We start from the raw sequence: 15,877 nt of genomic DNA on the forward strand, positions 1-15,877 counted from the left end.
CCTTCTCTTTCCCGACTTGCTGACCGCTAGCCGTCTACAATGTTGCTTAAGAAAGTGCCTTTACACGGCTACCATCATCATCATCAGTGGTGTCGGTGTCGGGGGTAAAGGGAAGATGGCCTTCAGTAAACGGCGTGCGGTAATATGTTCACCCCCTCTTTTCGTCACCTACACCCGCCGTTCAAGGCTGCGCCATCTTTGCACCCTAAAAAAAGCACACAACAAAATAAAAAGACGAGATAAGTGGGCCTATCGACATTAATTGTTCATAAAAATCGAAACCTTTTCAGCTCGCACTCGCACACTTCCGATGGCGTGGGATTACCGCTCGTGACTGTTTGATTGGTCGCAATTGCTACAAAACACACAACACCTCAACAACAGCAGCAACAGCACACGCCGCCTACGTCGGTACCAAAAAACAATCTACACCATGTGCTTCGCTATAAATAGCACGCCGAGTCTATTTTCACACACCGTCGGCCCAATTGCGTGGTTCACGTTCTCACGGCCCAACGACGACGACGACACACAACACACTGCGCCTCGGTGTGACATAAGCGCCAGGCCGGTGCTGCAGGCCGAAAAACTACATCATGTAAACAAACAACACTACCAGCAACGGGGGAAAAGAAAGGCTTCTCTTTCGCAGGCGAAGGGCGTACGTGTTTACGTAAACGTTATACTGCTTACCTTTAGAATGTGTGTCTCCTTCTTCCGAAACGAACGCGTAGCCGATGGGTTTTGAACCACGCAGCAAGGTTGCGGTCAACCTAATGTGCAACGGAGTGAGGGCAGACAGTACCACCACCGATCTGCGTTTCGGTGCTTTGCTTCTGTAATACGAGCGCACACGCGAGCGAATGTAAGCAAGTGTGTGTATGTGTGTGCGTTTCGTAGATAGCGGGAAGCTGCGATGCTGTGCTGTGCGCGGCTGCTTCATTTGTTTACGTGCTGCTGGTCTGTTTTGACAGCTGACGGTGAAACAGCTGACGTCTTGTCTTCGATGCAATTTCGGTTTTATTCAAATCGTTGCTCCGCAAAGAGCGACTTTAATTAATTACAAAACCACTTTTGAACACGAAAAAACAAGAAATACTCTTTATTGCTTACGAGCTAATGGTCGACGGACCATTCGGTACAGGACACGAGCATGGATGTTCTGTTGAATAACGAACCAGTGATTGGCTGCCACCAACGACTTCTTTTTAAAATCATTATTTAGTTGCTATACAATCTATTTCGTGTGTTCTTCCTGCCTTGAACGCACAATCATGTTTAAAAGTGTTTTAAAACCTAAATAATTAGCAAAAAGAGTCATAAGTTACGTTATGTAGCACTTTGTTTAATCTTTTTTTACGATTGCCATTGAATCAATGTTCCTGACCCGACCGGTCGGAACCAGGTCTCAGGCAGGATCGTTCTGTCCGTTACGGCTACTCGAACGAAATCTGTCGCTTCGCTTTCATGATGCTCGAGTTGGCCGCACCACCGACCAGCAGTTTGTTGCCCACATTCCCACCTCCTCCTACGCCCCCAATGAGGCTCAAACTCTTGTCCATCCTGTACGGACTGAGGTTTTTCTGGTCCTTGCCCGAGAAGAGCAGCTGCTTTTTGGTGGAGCGCTGGCGCAGCTCGCTGTCCACGTTTTCGCGCAACGCGGTAGAGGAGCTCAGGCTGCCAACGATACTTGCGCCCAGCAGCCCCACCGTATTCACGCTGCCCGTCGATGCTGCCGGCTTAAGATGTCCAACCCCCGCCGCCGCAGAACCTGCTCCACCGCGCGTGAAGCCGTTCGGTTGCGATAGCTGCGACAAACCGCCACCGAACGAGCTTCCCTGCGACAGTATGGAGCTTTGGCTCAGGAAGCTTTGGCTGGCGCTTAGCGAACAGTCGAAGGGAGACGTCGCATCGAAGGATGTCGTGCTGGCGGTTCTCTTGAGCCTTCGCAGCTCGTACTCTTCAGGCGCAATGTAGCCCTGCAGCTTCTGCAGGTTGCGCGCGTTCGAAAGGCGTGTCTTCTCGCGGAAGTAAATCTCGTGCTCACTCTTACCTTGAATCACCTCGTACACGTGCTTGTTTGCCAGTCTGTAGGAGAGGATGGAAAGGGATTTGAGGTTGAATTTGAGGCCTGCTTCCCCACTGATGCCACTCCCGTTCGCTGACGGGCACTTACTTTAACATCTTTTCGCTCGTACTGCTGATGGTTTGATCGTTAAATTCTAGAAACAGCCTTTTCACTACCCGTGCCAGGATGGAGGCATGCCGTTTGAACAGTTCATGCTTAGTCGTGATCTGTTTGCTTTGCAGTGCTTGCGAGACAGCCCAAAGCAATTTCTGGAGAAAAAACAAACAAACAAAACCATGCAATTAGTTATGCAACATGCTCAACCGATGTGTTCACTCTGCCTTACCTTTTTGTGGTTTTCCGTCAGCACCGCCACTGGCCGTGGACCATCCTCCGAGCATATGTCCGAACTGGCACGAATCAGCGGTCTTCCGCCGACGATCGGGACACACTCTACTGCCGACGCGGAAGGAAGGGTCATACTTCGCACCCCCACACAGAAGCTTCTACTGCGAGCAAACTTGAGCGAACGAGGCGTCAAGTCTTCCTCCGTCAGTCCGGCCGCTTCCGTGCGCCGGATCTTCTCCGTCCGTTCGCCCGACCGTTCGGTTTCGCCGCTGTCCGTAATCGATGAGCGTCGCCGTTTGTTCGAGACCGTGCTGGAGGAGCTTGCTCCCGCTCCTGAGACACCCGAAGCGGCCGGCGGGTTGCCTTTGTCTTCGGTTGCAGTTCCGCGAACGGGCGAAAACAACGAACGTTTTGATTTTAACACCCGTGCGTCGGAAAATAACGACCGCTCCAGTTGCTTGCTATTGCTGCCGGCCCGATCGTTCCGGGACGTGGCCGACGAGGTGCCACCGTTCTGTGGGCTGAGGAATAGGGCCCGTTTGGATGATTCGCGCGTTGCTGGCACATGCACCTGGGAGCACGATTTACCACCACCAGCGTTGGTGCGAAGTAGGGAAAGCTTTTTCGCGGATGAGCCCGGCGTGCGGCGACGGGGAGATTTTTTTCCACCCGGCGTACGCCGTTTCGGTGTTTTTATTTTGTTTTTCCTACGATTGTCCGATTTTCTGCCAAAAGTAATTTGTTGGGGAGCAAAAAACTCAATGTTAGATCATGCGTCTAGTAGGCGCCCTACGAAGAAACACGCACACACTTACTTGGGATCTAGTAGCACTTGTCTATTATTGCACACCCGGTGCGGATTCAGTCTTCTCAGCACGCCCGCATCGATCGTGCCCTTTCCGGCGCTGACGATGCTGCCCCCTTTGCTGCCGCTGTTGTTAAGCAAACTTTCGGACGAAAATGTTGCCCTCCTTCTGGCCAGATGGCTCAGCCTTCTTCCGGGCGATTGATTTAACAGTCTGCAAAGATTAGTGGGAGGTTAGTGTACTAAATAGCGCCGATTCTCTTCCACTCAGGCGCGGATTACTTACTTTAGCCGTTGATTGCGTTTTTTCGCACTTGACTGTAGGACGGTCATGTTGAAGGAACAGCTCGTCTCGGCACTAATGTACCGTTCGATGTACTTTAAGCCCAACAGCTCAATCGTTTCCGTAACGCCCGAACGGTTATAGTGCAGTCCGTGTGCCCGATGGTGCGTCAGTTCGGGCCACTTTAACGCAGCCAGTTCGTCTGTGGTGTGCGTCGGTTTCATCAGACACGGTTGCTGCTGCAGCTTTTCACCCGGTTCGCTGACCCCTGCGGCACTGTCATCCAATGGTTTTGCCGTGCCGGTCCGGAAACCATGCGTCGCCAGCCACGGTTCAACGTTGCTGCGATATATGGTAAGCATGGTGCCAATATCAATATCGGAATAGGTTAGCGCTGGCGGTGGTGGAATGCCGGCTAGAGACATTTGCATACGCTTCAACAGAATGCGATCAGTCCGGTCCACGCTGCTTTCGTTCGCACTTTCCATCTCTTTGATGCTCGCTCCGCTCGTGCGTGCCTGTGATCGGTGCAAGTAATCTTCGCATTCCCCCTGTCTACCACCATCTCCGTTCCTTTCTGATGCATTTTGCCCCTCCTCATCGTCGTTGCCGTCGTCTTCGTCGTCGTTGTCATCGTCATCTTCGTCATCGTCCGCAAACAAATCCGGCGACTTTTCGTTATTATAATGGCTCAGCGAATTATTCTCCTTCGTCAACAGTTCAAACGATTCGTTGAGTTTTTCGTCGCAGATACGCGAGTCGTCGCTGCTTTTTCTGGTTTCGGTCTCCAGCTCTGCTTCGTCCTTGGTGGATCGTTCCACCGTGTTCGCTGCTACCGGTCCGATCACGCCTTGGCTTTCCGCAGTTAATGGTTTTATTTTCCCGTTAAAGGAAAGATCAAGATTGCTGGCCGGGTCAGTGTTTTCGCACGTTGGTTTCTCGTCTACACCGAGCATGTTGTCAACTGCATTACAACTGTCGTCGGAGAGCAGCAAACCGGGCAGACGTTTCTTCTGGCTGGATCCTCTACGCTGCGTCGTACAATCGTTCGATTGTTGGTCAAAACTACATTGTGCACCGCTAGGCATGACGTCGAGTGGAGTTTCAGCGCTGTTACTTTCACAGCCGCTTATTGGCTACAGAGGGGAGACAAAACGAGGGGGAGAATATTATGCACAAAATCTGATACGATTGTTCCGGCGACCGGTGTGCTATCACATGTTGGGATACTTACTGTGGGCATGCCATCTAAAGAATTATTGGCGCTCAACCGCTGCTTGGTGATCATTATTGGTCGAAATTGAGCGTAAAGTGATTGTATGGCAATGGGACACAGGGGACTAAAGGATCGCTATCAATCACGTACGAGCAAGCAGTACACTCACAAACGCACCCGTTTAGCATAAAACCTATGCCACCGATAGACTCTGTCTCACCCTCATCGTCAAAGCTCCATAATCCGTAACTAGTCCGGAATGTTGTGCCAGCCAGACATTGGCTCTAATGTTAATCACTCAATTACCGAGACGATCCCGATCCGATCAACTTTACCATTAGGGTCGAAGGAGTGCGTGCGCGCAATACCGTAAACGTCACTAAAACCGATGCTACCAGGGCGCGCGGGTTCGATTGCGCTAGTGTGGGTAAAGTTCTACGTCACACACACACACCCCTCGCGACGGGAAGTGGATCAAGCTTGTGTGAGCAGCGTAGGCAAAACGAGTGCCACTGCTCGATGGAACCACTGAAACTAACTTTTCTAGCACACCTACGTGGTCATCGCGTTTTGTTTGTTAAATTCAACCGTTCTTTAACTGGATTCTAGTCGCCTAAAAGGGAAAAGAACGAGAAAAGAATGCTACACCGTCGCGGCCATCTGCAACTACAAACGTAAACACACTACAGTGGAAGGGATTGTTAAGCGCAGCTAACACACAACGTCACGCCTCCCAGCAAGTACGAATGCTCGTGTCAAGCAATTGGAAATTTATTCACTTGAAAATAATCAACAGTATTTTCTTAAATAAGGCTTTTTTGACGATTTATGTTTAGTGTTGCTGTAAACAAACATATTACATCATTATCTCTGCGGTAAAATCATTAAATCATTCGCTTGTTTTTTGCTACCACAATCGTAACGTTGAGCTTGATATGTGTGTAGCCCGAGCTTATTCTGCAGCTGTTCTACTTTCGAACAGTTTTGTTGAAATTGGTTTTGGTATACGTGGTATGGTATGGTGCGAATGAGTCTGGAAAGTAAACATCGGCAATAGCTTTGTTTATATCATTCCTCTCCAATTGCGTTAGTGGTTCTGCATTTAAATGAACGAAATCAACTAATCCCAGTGAATGTTTCTAGTGTTAAGATAAAATAAAGCTTTTTAAGAGTCGCGAAACACCATTGCAATAGCACTCGCCATTGGCTACTTTTGCGTGCGAGGGGTACTGTTTTCGTAAAGTAACAAAACAACACAGTTTAACCATGCCTTTAACGGCGGAACAAGCAATGTTGCAAGTGCAGGTATGTTTCCTTTATATTCTATCGTTATGATAACGCCCCGCTAACGACTCCCCAATGGTTGCAGGAAAGGCTCAAATCACTCAAAACACTGGTCTGCGAAATAGAAACGGAGCGCAAACGTAACGAAACCAACATCAACAACGTGATGCGCTTAACCAAGATGTCGAGCGAGGACAAATCACCGGCCCTGAACCACAAGCTCAAAACGCTGTACAAAGTAGGCCTACAGGATGCGATACAGGAGGAAGCACTGATACGGCAGGCGCTGGCAAAGATTCAGGACATCAGAAACATACGCAACGAACGCCGCATCCAGGCACGCAATGCCGGCAACAAGGAGACCATTCGCCGCGGTGCTTTGATGAAGATGCTGCAGATCTCCGCCCAAACATTGCCGCTGTTCGTCAGCAAGCCGGGCGAAAAGATACCTCACCTGTGCGGATCGATCCCGGCGGACAGCAGCTACATTGCCAAGCCGGGCGACATGGTAGCAGCGCTGGTGAAGAGCGAGGAGGGCGAGGAGAATTGGATATTGGCCGAGGTGGTGCAGTACGTGTCCTCCACCAGCAAGTACGAGGTGGACGACATCGACGAGGAGCAGAAAGATCGCCACGTGCTGAGTCGTCGCCGGATCGTGCCACTGCCGCTGATGCGAGCCAACCCGGAGACCGATGGACAGGCGCTGTTCCCCAAGGGTACCACCGTCATGGCGCTCTACCCGCAGACGACCTGTTTCTACAAAGCCATCATTAATCAGCTGCCCCAGACGGCAAACGAAGAGTACGAGGTGCTGTTCGAGGATCCAACATACCCGGACGGGTACTCGCCGCCTCTGTTTGTCGCGCAGCGGTACGTGATTGCGATCAAGCAGAACAAGAAAACCACCTCTTGACAACCGCAACAGCAGCAAGTGGTGCAAGCGCAGCCAGTCGTTTCACACGGCCCAGTCCCTGCGGCTTCCTGTCCAAATTTCGTTTACGGAAATCATACAGCTGCGACCACCAATTGTAATCAGGCGAGAGCGGGAGGCACTGCCAACACAATGATGACTGTGTCGGCCAATACGAAGCAAGAGTGTGTGGCGGGGAAAGTGTTCGAAGACGAACCCTTTTAGACCCATTCGCTCATTCGTTCATGCTACTGCTTACTATTTATGCATTGAAGATAAAATAATAAAACAAAACTGCACCATGCCAATATGGTACTCAATAATTTGTGAATGATAAATAGAAATGAAAACAAAAATCAAACAACGAACATAACTACAAACCATTACTTTCGGGGTGGTGGTAAGAAAAGATTACTAACAATTTATTCATTCATTCTCTTTATTATCTCTTTTGTTCTTCATCTTCAGTTCATTTTCATTATTTGCAGGCGCCTTTTTCTGTTGATTCATCTTTATATATATATATATATATTATATTGCTGTTCATTTATTTTCTGTTGAGTTCGAGAGGATAGTGCCATTTTTTACTTTGTTTTAAGATTATTTTTCCTTTACTTCATCATTGCGCCGTTTTGTTTCTTTTTTTTATGTGTCTGTTGTTTTTGCACATTATATTTTTTTAGTTACCATATTTTCTGCAGATGGCATCTTTAGCATATACATATATTTTTTGACAGGACTTTTTTTTGCTCCTTTCATTTGTTTTGTGTGTTTTTTCTTCTTTTCTCTTTTGATGCGGAGTATCCTCTTTTTCCTTATTATTTTTAGCCATGGTGTTTTGTAAATCTGTTTAGTGGATCTTTTATATTTTTTTCTTTTGTTGGGACACTTTCTTTTTCCCACCATGCGGAGTCTCTTCTGCTTCTCTTCTTGGTTTCAAAAAACATTATTTCTGCTGTTGTGGATGTGTATTTGAATGTTTTTGCGTCTTTTGCGCGCATGCGCGGCCATTTAGGCTGCACCATCTTTTCAAGCGCGCGTTTTTTTTTTTTTGAGTTGCGATGAAGACAAATAATGTTTTTTGAAAAATATCATATAAATTTTATTATCTGCAAAAATTAGACAAAAAGGGTAATGTTTATCTAAACATAACGAAGCAATATACTACTACACAAGGGAACATAAACCAAGTATAGAGACAAAAATGTACCAAATGAAACCCTATTGTTATGATAACGAAGGACTGAACGGGAAATTAAATGTTGTCCCAGGAACTGGCGCTGGCAAACTGCTGAATTGATTAACACGTTTACAAGTGACCAAGTGACCAAGTTGCAAATTAAATTCTACTTTTCTACTTGTGCTATATTTCCACTTAAAATGATTCTGCAAAGTTCAGAAAAATCTGTTGATTCTGTCGAGAAATGCAGTAATTGAAATGTATAAACTACTTTGTATAATATTTCTACGAGTTGCAAGCTAATACTTTAACTAAATACTGTTAATATAAAAGTATATACAAACAAAAAGTCATTACAATGTCGCTACAATCTTCTTGAAATATGCTTTAAAGCGATTAAAACATGCAATAATAGCAAAATAAGAACAAACTTTTCCAGAAAATGGATGATATTTAACACAAAACAGATTAAAGACTACTACTCAGGAATTTGGTTAAATTTGTTCAAGAACTACTTGTTTTCAACCGGAACTGATCATGAGAAGATGAAGTGCTTTGAACATTATCGCAAGAACAGGGTAAAATGGATACAGAAGTGATAGCGAGCAGATGGTGAAAATCTACTTACCCCTAAGTTTAGCTAATCGACGTAAAATCTAGTGCGCGGCTATACTTCTAGATTCAGGAAATATCACCAATTAATAAGGTGCATAATACGTCGCACGGCCTCGGTAACCACGACTGGAATGAAACATCAGAACACACAACCGGAATAAAGTATTATCGTACTGAGCATTCCACTGGACGCATCGAGCTACTTACATCGGTCTCCTGGTACCACGGTGCGCACCGTAGCAGCAAGCCCTGGACACCCTGGCGGCACGTCCGCGTACGCCTCGGGGAAACCGATTGGTTTGGCACATTCCCGGACGGTTGGTGCGCTTAGGGTTCACCTTGATCTGTCGGCCCCGGAATAGTGTTTCGTTCATGGCGAGCGCTGTCTCCACAAATTCCTTCGATCCAAACTCAATGTACGCAAAGCCCTTCGGGTGGCCGTCGGCTTTGTTGCAGAGAATCGTAACTCGATTAATCGCTCCACAGCCATGGAAATGGGCTTCCAGCTCTTCAGCAGTTGCACCGTAATCGACGTTTCCCACGTAAATGGACCGATTGTCCACCTCGGCCTTTTCCTCCGCCGTCAGCATGGGCGTCGAGCCGGTGGGCGAACCCAAGGTCATCTGTTTCGTGACTTCCGACTGCAGCTGCTTCAATTTTTCTGCCTCCTCTTCCATTTCTTTCACCCTTGCCTTGATGGCTTCCAGCTCTGGGTCGATCTGCATTTCCGAACCTTTTAGATAATCGTCCTGCAAACATGAAGAAAGGACAAAATGATTAAAACAAAGGCAATATGGCAAAAAATACTGTGATTTTCTTTTAGTTCAACTAACTCTGTGCGACAGGGAAACAGAATTAAAATGCTTCCTTCTCAATGTAATGCTTCAGATTATATGTAACAGACTTTTAATTTCACTTTTCATTTTTGACGAAAAATTGAACGTAGCATTACAGATAAAAAAGTGAATCTGAGAATGATATCTTTTAAAGCACAAGCTTTTGCTAATCTGGTGGAACGGTACAAGAGCCGTGCCGCTCTTGGTCTCAGTTTTTTAGTTCTCAGAAAATGGAAAAGATAAGATTTTTTACGTTGATAAAGATAAGGAAAGGTATCACTAGAAGTAGGTACCTTATTTTTGCCTTTATACTACCTCTCGACTGGACAAAATAGGGATTCGCAACTCCATTCCATCATATTTGCTATACTGGGTTTATAAATTTAGCTTTTCACATGCCCCCCAACGTTTTTTTCTTCTGTATACATTTTGGGGTTTTGCCATCTAATTTCCCGAATGTGGTTCCTCATTTATATACAGTTCATATAAATAAATTCCGAACACTTGAAATTCCATCGTCATAAAACCTTGGCGGTGCTTTTCCTATCTTCTCTCTGGGCATGTGTGCAAGAAATGATAAAAAAATCCAAAAACTGTTTGAAAAATACAAGAAAAACCTTTGTTCAACTCTGGAGTTTGTTTTCTTTTAGTATTTTTTTTTTTACAAAATTAATGAAATCGTTTTAGTTTATTTTGAATCATTCTCAGTGAATAATTTTGTTGGGAAAAACTATTTGTTCAACAGATTTATAAGGAAACAACAGTCCATCAATTCTACAATGGACCGTCCCCCCGTAGCAAGGATTGATTATCTGACTGCGTGGTCGCAAGCCTGTCCCAAGCAAAAACAAGAGATGGTGCCGGCAGGACACCACTATTTACTCGGGAACAACAATGCAAAATTTTTATAAAGACCGTATAAAATGTAATTTCTGATACGTTAAATCGTATTTTCCCAAAAGATGCAAAAATAATAGAAAAAGATTGCCGCTCGGACAGAAAGCCGAAGCGCTACCAACCACCTAGCGAATGAACGTTGAACAGGTTGGCGGCGGAAACAACTGGTGGTAGCAGCGCCAAAGCTGGAAGGAGGGAATGAATTCATTCGAAACGGCACTAACCTCTATCAGGAGCTCGGCTTCATCGTCGTTGCTTCCCAGCGTAGCCAGGTTCGATTCGTTTAGCAAACTATCATCAGCCATGTCGGAGGAAACTGGAAAAGCAGAGTGATGAAACTTTGAATAAATTATATTCCTGCACGAACGCGTTTCAACCAGCACAACATCGGGAGCCGGACATAAGCGGTAACGCCGTCTTTTGCTTTTCAAAATGGCGGACCTCTCGTTGGCGAACGAAGATGTTTCGGCCGTAGGGGGGAAATTACACATTTTCCAACACGACCCACAGCTGCACTTACTTGAAAGCTAGTCGGCTATTCTTTTAGAATAATAGGGAATGTGAATGAAGGTATTTTAATTGCAGGAAATTGGAATTTTATCAACACAAATCACTGCGCTCTGCCAGGCAACAATGTCGAATGACGTGACCGAAAGGGAAGTATTTGACAGCTGTCACGACCGATATGACAGCCATCATTTGCCGGTGGCAAAATAAATCGCTAAATAATTTAATTGTAGAGTTGGCAACCAGATTTACGCACATAAGTTGGCAACCGGCATACCCGGGTATTCCACACGTTTTGACGCAAAAATTTAACGATTTTCATAGGTAAACAATGCTCTCTATATTTTAATGCTGTAAGCAAGTAATGCCGACCATATATTCTCTTCTATTTCATTTATTCATTAAGTTTTTTTCATTTTATTATAAAAATAACGGTCGAATTGAAATTTGGAATCGCTTGAGTTTGACTCGAAAATGAGCACAATACGAAAAAATGAAGAAGAGAAACGTCATTCTCCATACAAAATGTATGGAATACCCGGGTATGCTGGTTGCCAACTTACGTGGTAAAGTTTAAAAAAAAATCAAAATAAAATACTTACAGACTGGTTTAAAATTATCAAAATAAAATACTTACAGACTGTTTAAAATTACATGCACAAAAAATCAGAGATTAAAAGTTGGGAGGCTACAGAAAATTTCAGGTCAATAAAAGCAATGAATCAAAAGTTATTGCAGTTCGAAGTTGAAAAAAATACCCGGGTATCCGGTTGCCAACTTAAAGGTTAAAAATATAAAATAAATTTATTTAAAAAATGTCACGGGTTCACTGCTCAGATGAAGTTCTATTTTTATACATTTTGCAAAAATAACTTCAAAGGATAATACGAAAAAAGAAGCTGGCATATCTATATACCTTGGCAACATGTTGACAATGACAATCTTTCCCGGTGTGTGTGGATTTGGAAGCATTGTAACTAAAAACAATAAATAAATCCGGTCCCAATCCATCCACATTTGTGCTCGCACGCCGCGCGCTTACTTTCAAACACTATGGCTAGCCGTGTAGCAATGCTGTTGGGACAAGTAGTCCCATGTGTTAAGGTGAACGCATCCAAAATACGAGTGCGACGAATGGAGCTGGACACGAATCTGAACATGGTTGGTATGGACCAAAGATTGCATAAGGCCAAAAGCGTTGATCACTCGGTTGTATTTTTCCGCCTTTAGTACTTCAAAAAGGATGAATTTTACTTTGCCCACGATCCGGACAAGCGGTGCAAAACGGGCGACATCGTGCTGATCAAGGAGCTGCCCGAAAGGCTTACACGGCTCATTTCGCACTCCGTGGAAGAGATCGTGTACCCGCTGGGCGACATTACCGACCCGATCACGGGCAAGAAGGTGGTCGTGGGCAAATACCGTGAGGATATTGAGGAAGCGAATCGGTTGTTCGGCAAATCAAAGGATGCGTTTGACTACGCTAACGCACCGCCGCGTGGTCGGCTGGAGGGTACGCGCGATTTTACGCACGGAGAAACGTACATCAAGTACCACGAGGACGGCAAAGATCAACCATTTGCAGTGTAAAAGTTAGTGTTTAAGCATCCAACCACCGCGCTCCGTGCTGCATTATGAATAAAATATGTACAGTAGTGTTGTTATGGGACCCGGTCCTGTAATTCATCCTTTAGCTTTGCAGTGTTGAACCGAGAACCGAACCGAGAAGAGAAACGTTGCACCGTAACACGGATGGTACAGTTGATACTGAATGTATTTTTATTCTCAACCTCCTTCCAATCGCAGCTTCCGAGAACGGTCTAATCGTCCAGCCCCAGAAATTCCCTCTCCAGTGCTGCTCCCATCATATTCCAGTCCCCGTCGTCCACGTCGTCGATCGGCTCGTCGCTTCCCTCGCTGTTCGATCCCATGTCCAAATCGGATGGTAGATTCTCACCCCGCCGGAACTTTGCGCTTGGACTCTCGTCCTCATCCTCGGACGACGCGTTGGTTTGACTGTTTTCGTCATTGTTCTCCGGATTGTCGTACTTCAGGATGCGTCTGTTCTCCTCCTTTTCCTGTTCCTCCTCCACCCGCTTCCGGAAGATGTTGTGACGCCCCCGGTTGGTTTCAATCTCTTCGACCCGTTTCCGCTTCCGCAGTGCCTTCTCCATCGGAGGGTTTTCTATGTCGACCGGCTCGTCGTCGCTGCTGCTATCGTCCGACTCGAAAAAGTCGTCGAAATCGTTGTTCATCGCATCGAGATCGTCGTTCGAAAAGCTCAGCAGTGGATTAACCGTGTCCATGAACTTGGGCTCTTCCCGCGACTTTACCACAGCGCCGTAATTAACCGCATGCTCTATCCAACGAATGAGAAAAAAACATAACATAAAAGTTAAAACCAAAGTTAACGCCAATCCATCCTGTCGCCATCACTTTTCCCACTCATCTTACCTGGACTGTGACAGTGTGGTGGTGGCTGTCGCATTTTTGCCGGATTCGACGCTTTCAGCGGATACAACAGCTCCTCCACGTGTTCCCACCGTTCCGCACACGACCACAGCCACTCGGGGGTGACGATTTTAATTTTGGGATTTTTGCGAGCATTGTTCACCTTGGAGGTACCGATCGTAACCGCCACCAGATGCGTCGTCGTTGGTTCCAAGTTTTGGGTAACCGCAGCACCGAGACTGCGTGCGATCAGGTACGCTTTGCTCTGCTCCAGCTTCACATTGTTCGGTATTAGACCGGAGAAGCAGAGCTTTGCCCCGACGAGAACGCGCGCCTTCACCTGCGGTATAAGCTGCTTCAGATCGGAAATGGTCTTCGACTTGTCGTACTCTTCGTAGAATGTTTCGTGAATTTTCAGCAGAATGTGCTCGAGGTAGAGTAAATAATCGTCCGGATCTTCCAGCTCGATCAGTTCCTTTTCTTGTTTCGTATTTCTGGCCGAACTGTCCTCTTTGGCAGCAGCTTTTGATTTCCCATCGATTTCAGTTGTGATTTTGTCTACCTGCTCAGCTACGTCTGCGTTCTCTTCTGGTTCAGCTTTTGCCTCTGTTTCTATTTCGGTTTCTGCTTTTGCGTCTGTTTCTGCTGTTGAGTCTGTTTCTGCTGTTACGTCTGTTTCACCTTCGGGTTTCGTTTTTACTTTCATATCTGGTGTCTGGTGTTCTTGTGGTTGCTCTTCATTTTCGGCTTCCCCTTCTCTCGTCTCTTTTCCAGCATCACTTTCCTGCTTTGCGGTGGCTTCGTTCTCTTTTGACTCAATTTCTTGTTCTTTCCCATCATCTACAGTACAGGCATTTTCCGTACTGGTCGAAACTGCATTTTCCTCCGCCTCTTTTTCGGCTTTAGTAGTTGTTGCTTCCCCTTTGTCGCTAGTATCCTCCGGATTCGATTTCTCTACCGCCGCCGTCGACTCGTCCTCCTCCTCTGCGTTATCGTCCAGCACGTGCTCGGGCATGCTTTTCTCGCACGGGTGCTGCTTTCCACCAACTGTCGACGCTTGTAGTTTGGGCGTCGGCGGGCGCCCTTCATCGTCTGCCTCTTTCGATTTCTTCCCCTTTTGCGACTGGCTCATCAGCTCCTTAAAGTCCACACCCTTCCCATCCAGCTCGTTTTTGGACATACCGGGTGGAGCGTTTATATCGCCCGTGTGGCGAAAGAAATGGTACGGCTTTACCTGTATCAAGTTCGACGCCATGTTCCACACGTCCTCGCGGTCGTCGATGATGCACACCATCGAGTCACCGCACGGGAACAGCGCCTTCAGGTTATCCGTCTTGCTGGTCGCGTTGAAACACTCGTCGCGCGAGAGGATGCGGTGGGAGAAAAAGTTACCGTCCTTGTCGAGGAATTGTGCGATCATGTGCGCGTAGTTGCGTGCTCCGAAGGTACATATGTGCAGCTCGTAGTATGGATGCATTTTGGCCAAAAACTCCAACGCACCCGGCCGGAGCCGCGTGTGATACCAGGGCGAGTTGGGGCCGTACAGTTGAAAATGATAAACGTCCTGCAAGAGTGGATTGGTAGATTGGGATGGAATTAGCCTGCGCTCGAAGCGTACATCAAACCGATCTTACCTTCAGGTTGTTTGGCACATTATCGTTCGTGGTGTGAATGAGCGTCTGATCGAGATCCACCAGTAGCACCAACTTCCTGTCACTCAGCAGCCTCTCGGTGTCGGCTTGGCCGAGCTTTTTGGCCAGCGTTTCCGTCACCTTCAACTCCGGCACCGAATGTATCATCGGCACGGAGGCCTTGGAGCTGCTGCTGCTGGGCTCATCCTGGCGCAAATCGGCCCCACAGTCGGCGCACATGTCCTTGATCACCGTGGTGTGGCTGCATTGTCCAAGCTCGAGTACCGGCTTGCTGCAAAAATCAACAACACACAATCAAACATCAACAATAACAATCGATCAAACACTTCCAAACCCGCCGCACTTCCATCAGCGCTTCCACCCATACATCCACACGCAACACACACACCACACACACACGAACAGCTCGGTACATCGATTTCATCGATCCGCATAATCGATGGATGGTGCACGCTTACCCTTTCGCCACAGTTGCGCCTTCTCGTGCTAGGCGCCTCTTTACGACGCCACTTTTTGTGGCCTTCAAGCGCTTCACTTCCTTGTCGCTTCCATCCAGCTGCTCGTAGAACAGTATAATGCTGCCGCTGGTCACCGGAAAACCTTCACGCACTTTCCATTTGCTAATTTTTATCGCACAATCGTCCGGAGCGCAAATGATGTTTTGATTTGCATCGGCCATTTTTTGTCACTTTTCGCCCCTGCCAGAAATGCTCGACGAAATGGTGACGTTCTGACAGCACAGGGCTGCCAGCAACACCAAAGCGTGACGCAGTACGTGCGTGTGTGTCAATTAACCCTTGAGTGACAACATTAACACTGAGGAAA

General features: G+C 46.8%; 5 protein-coding genes across 5 annotated transcripts; 2 read left to right on the forward strand and 3 right to left on the reverse strand.

Annotated features, from left to right (window-relative positions):
* Positions 1–1,103: 1,103 nt before the first annotated feature.
* Positions 1,104–5,404, reverse strand: LOC121592122. Its single transcript, XM_041913443.1, has 6 exons — positions 4,739–5,404; positions 3,508–4,640; positions 3,232–3,435; positions 2,415–3,141; positions 2,177–2,337; positions 1,104–2,088 (listed from the first exon to the last, which is right to left on the reverse strand). The coding sequence occupies exons 1-6, from the start codon at positions 4,790–4,792 to the stop codon at positions 1,437–1,439; spliced, it is 2,931 nt and encodes a 976-aa protein (XP_041769377.1). The 5' UTR covers positions 4,793–5,404; the 3' UTR covers positions 1,104–1,436.
* Positions 5,395–7,247, forward strand: LOC121592128 (SAGA-associated factor 29-like). Its single transcript, XM_041913455.1, has 2 exons — positions 5,395–6,025; positions 6,090–7,247. The coding sequence occupies exons 1-2, from the start codon at positions 5,987–5,989 to the stop codon at positions 6,915–6,917; spliced, it is 867 nt and encodes a 288-aa protein (XP_041769389.1). The 5' UTR covers positions 5,395–5,986; the 3' UTR covers positions 6,918–7,247.
* A 199-nt stretch (positions 7,248–7,446) lies between these two features.
* LOC121592129 (polyadenylate-binding protein 2-like) lies at positions 7,447–11,117 on the reverse strand. Its single transcript, XM_041913456.1, has 5 exons — positions 10,963–11,117; positions 10,667–10,758; positions 8,917–9,458; positions 8,723–8,835; positions 7,447–8,023 (listed from the first exon to the last, which is right to left on the reverse strand). Exons 2-4 carry the CDS (start codon positions 10,745–10,747, stop codon positions 8,793–8,795), a joined length of 666 nt encoding a protein of 221 aa, XP_041769390.1. The 5' UTR covers positions 10,748–10,758; positions 10,963–11,117; the 3' UTR covers positions 7,447–8,023; positions 8,723–8,792.
* A 748-nt stretch (positions 11,118–11,865) lies between these two features.
* On the forward strand, positions 11,866–12,631 carry LOC121592854 (28S ribosomal protein S17, mitochondrial-like). Its single transcript, XM_041914695.1, has 2 exons — positions 11,866–12,110; positions 12,180–12,631. The coding sequence occupies exons 1-2, from the start codon at positions 12,003–12,005 to the stop codon at positions 12,537–12,539; spliced, it is 468 nt and encodes a 155-aa protein (XP_041770629.1). The 5' UTR covers positions 11,866–12,002; the 3' UTR covers positions 12,540–12,631.
* Positions 12,632–12,717: 86 nt separating this feature from the next.
* Positions 12,718–15,792, reverse strand: LOC121593872 (RNA polymerase II subunit A C-terminal domain phosphatase-like). Its single transcript, XM_041916619.1, has 4 exons — positions 15,511–15,792; positions 15,035–15,323; positions 13,404–14,964; positions 12,718–13,308 (listed from the first exon to the last, which is right to left on the reverse strand). Exons 1-4 carry the CDS (start codon positions 15,729–15,731, stop codon positions 12,770–12,772), a joined length of 2,610 nt encoding a protein of 869 aa, XP_041772553.1. The 5' UTR covers positions 15,732–15,792; the 3' UTR covers positions 12,718–12,769.
* Between the last annotated feature and the right edge of the window lie 85 nt (positions 15,793–15,877).

This window comes from Anopheles merus, chromosome 2L (genome assembly GCF_017562075.2).
Source record: "Anopheles merus strain MAF chromosome 2L, AmerM5.1, whole genome shotgun sequence".
NCBI lineage: Eukaryota > Metazoa > Arthropoda > Insecta > Diptera > Culicidae > Anopheles > Anopheles merus.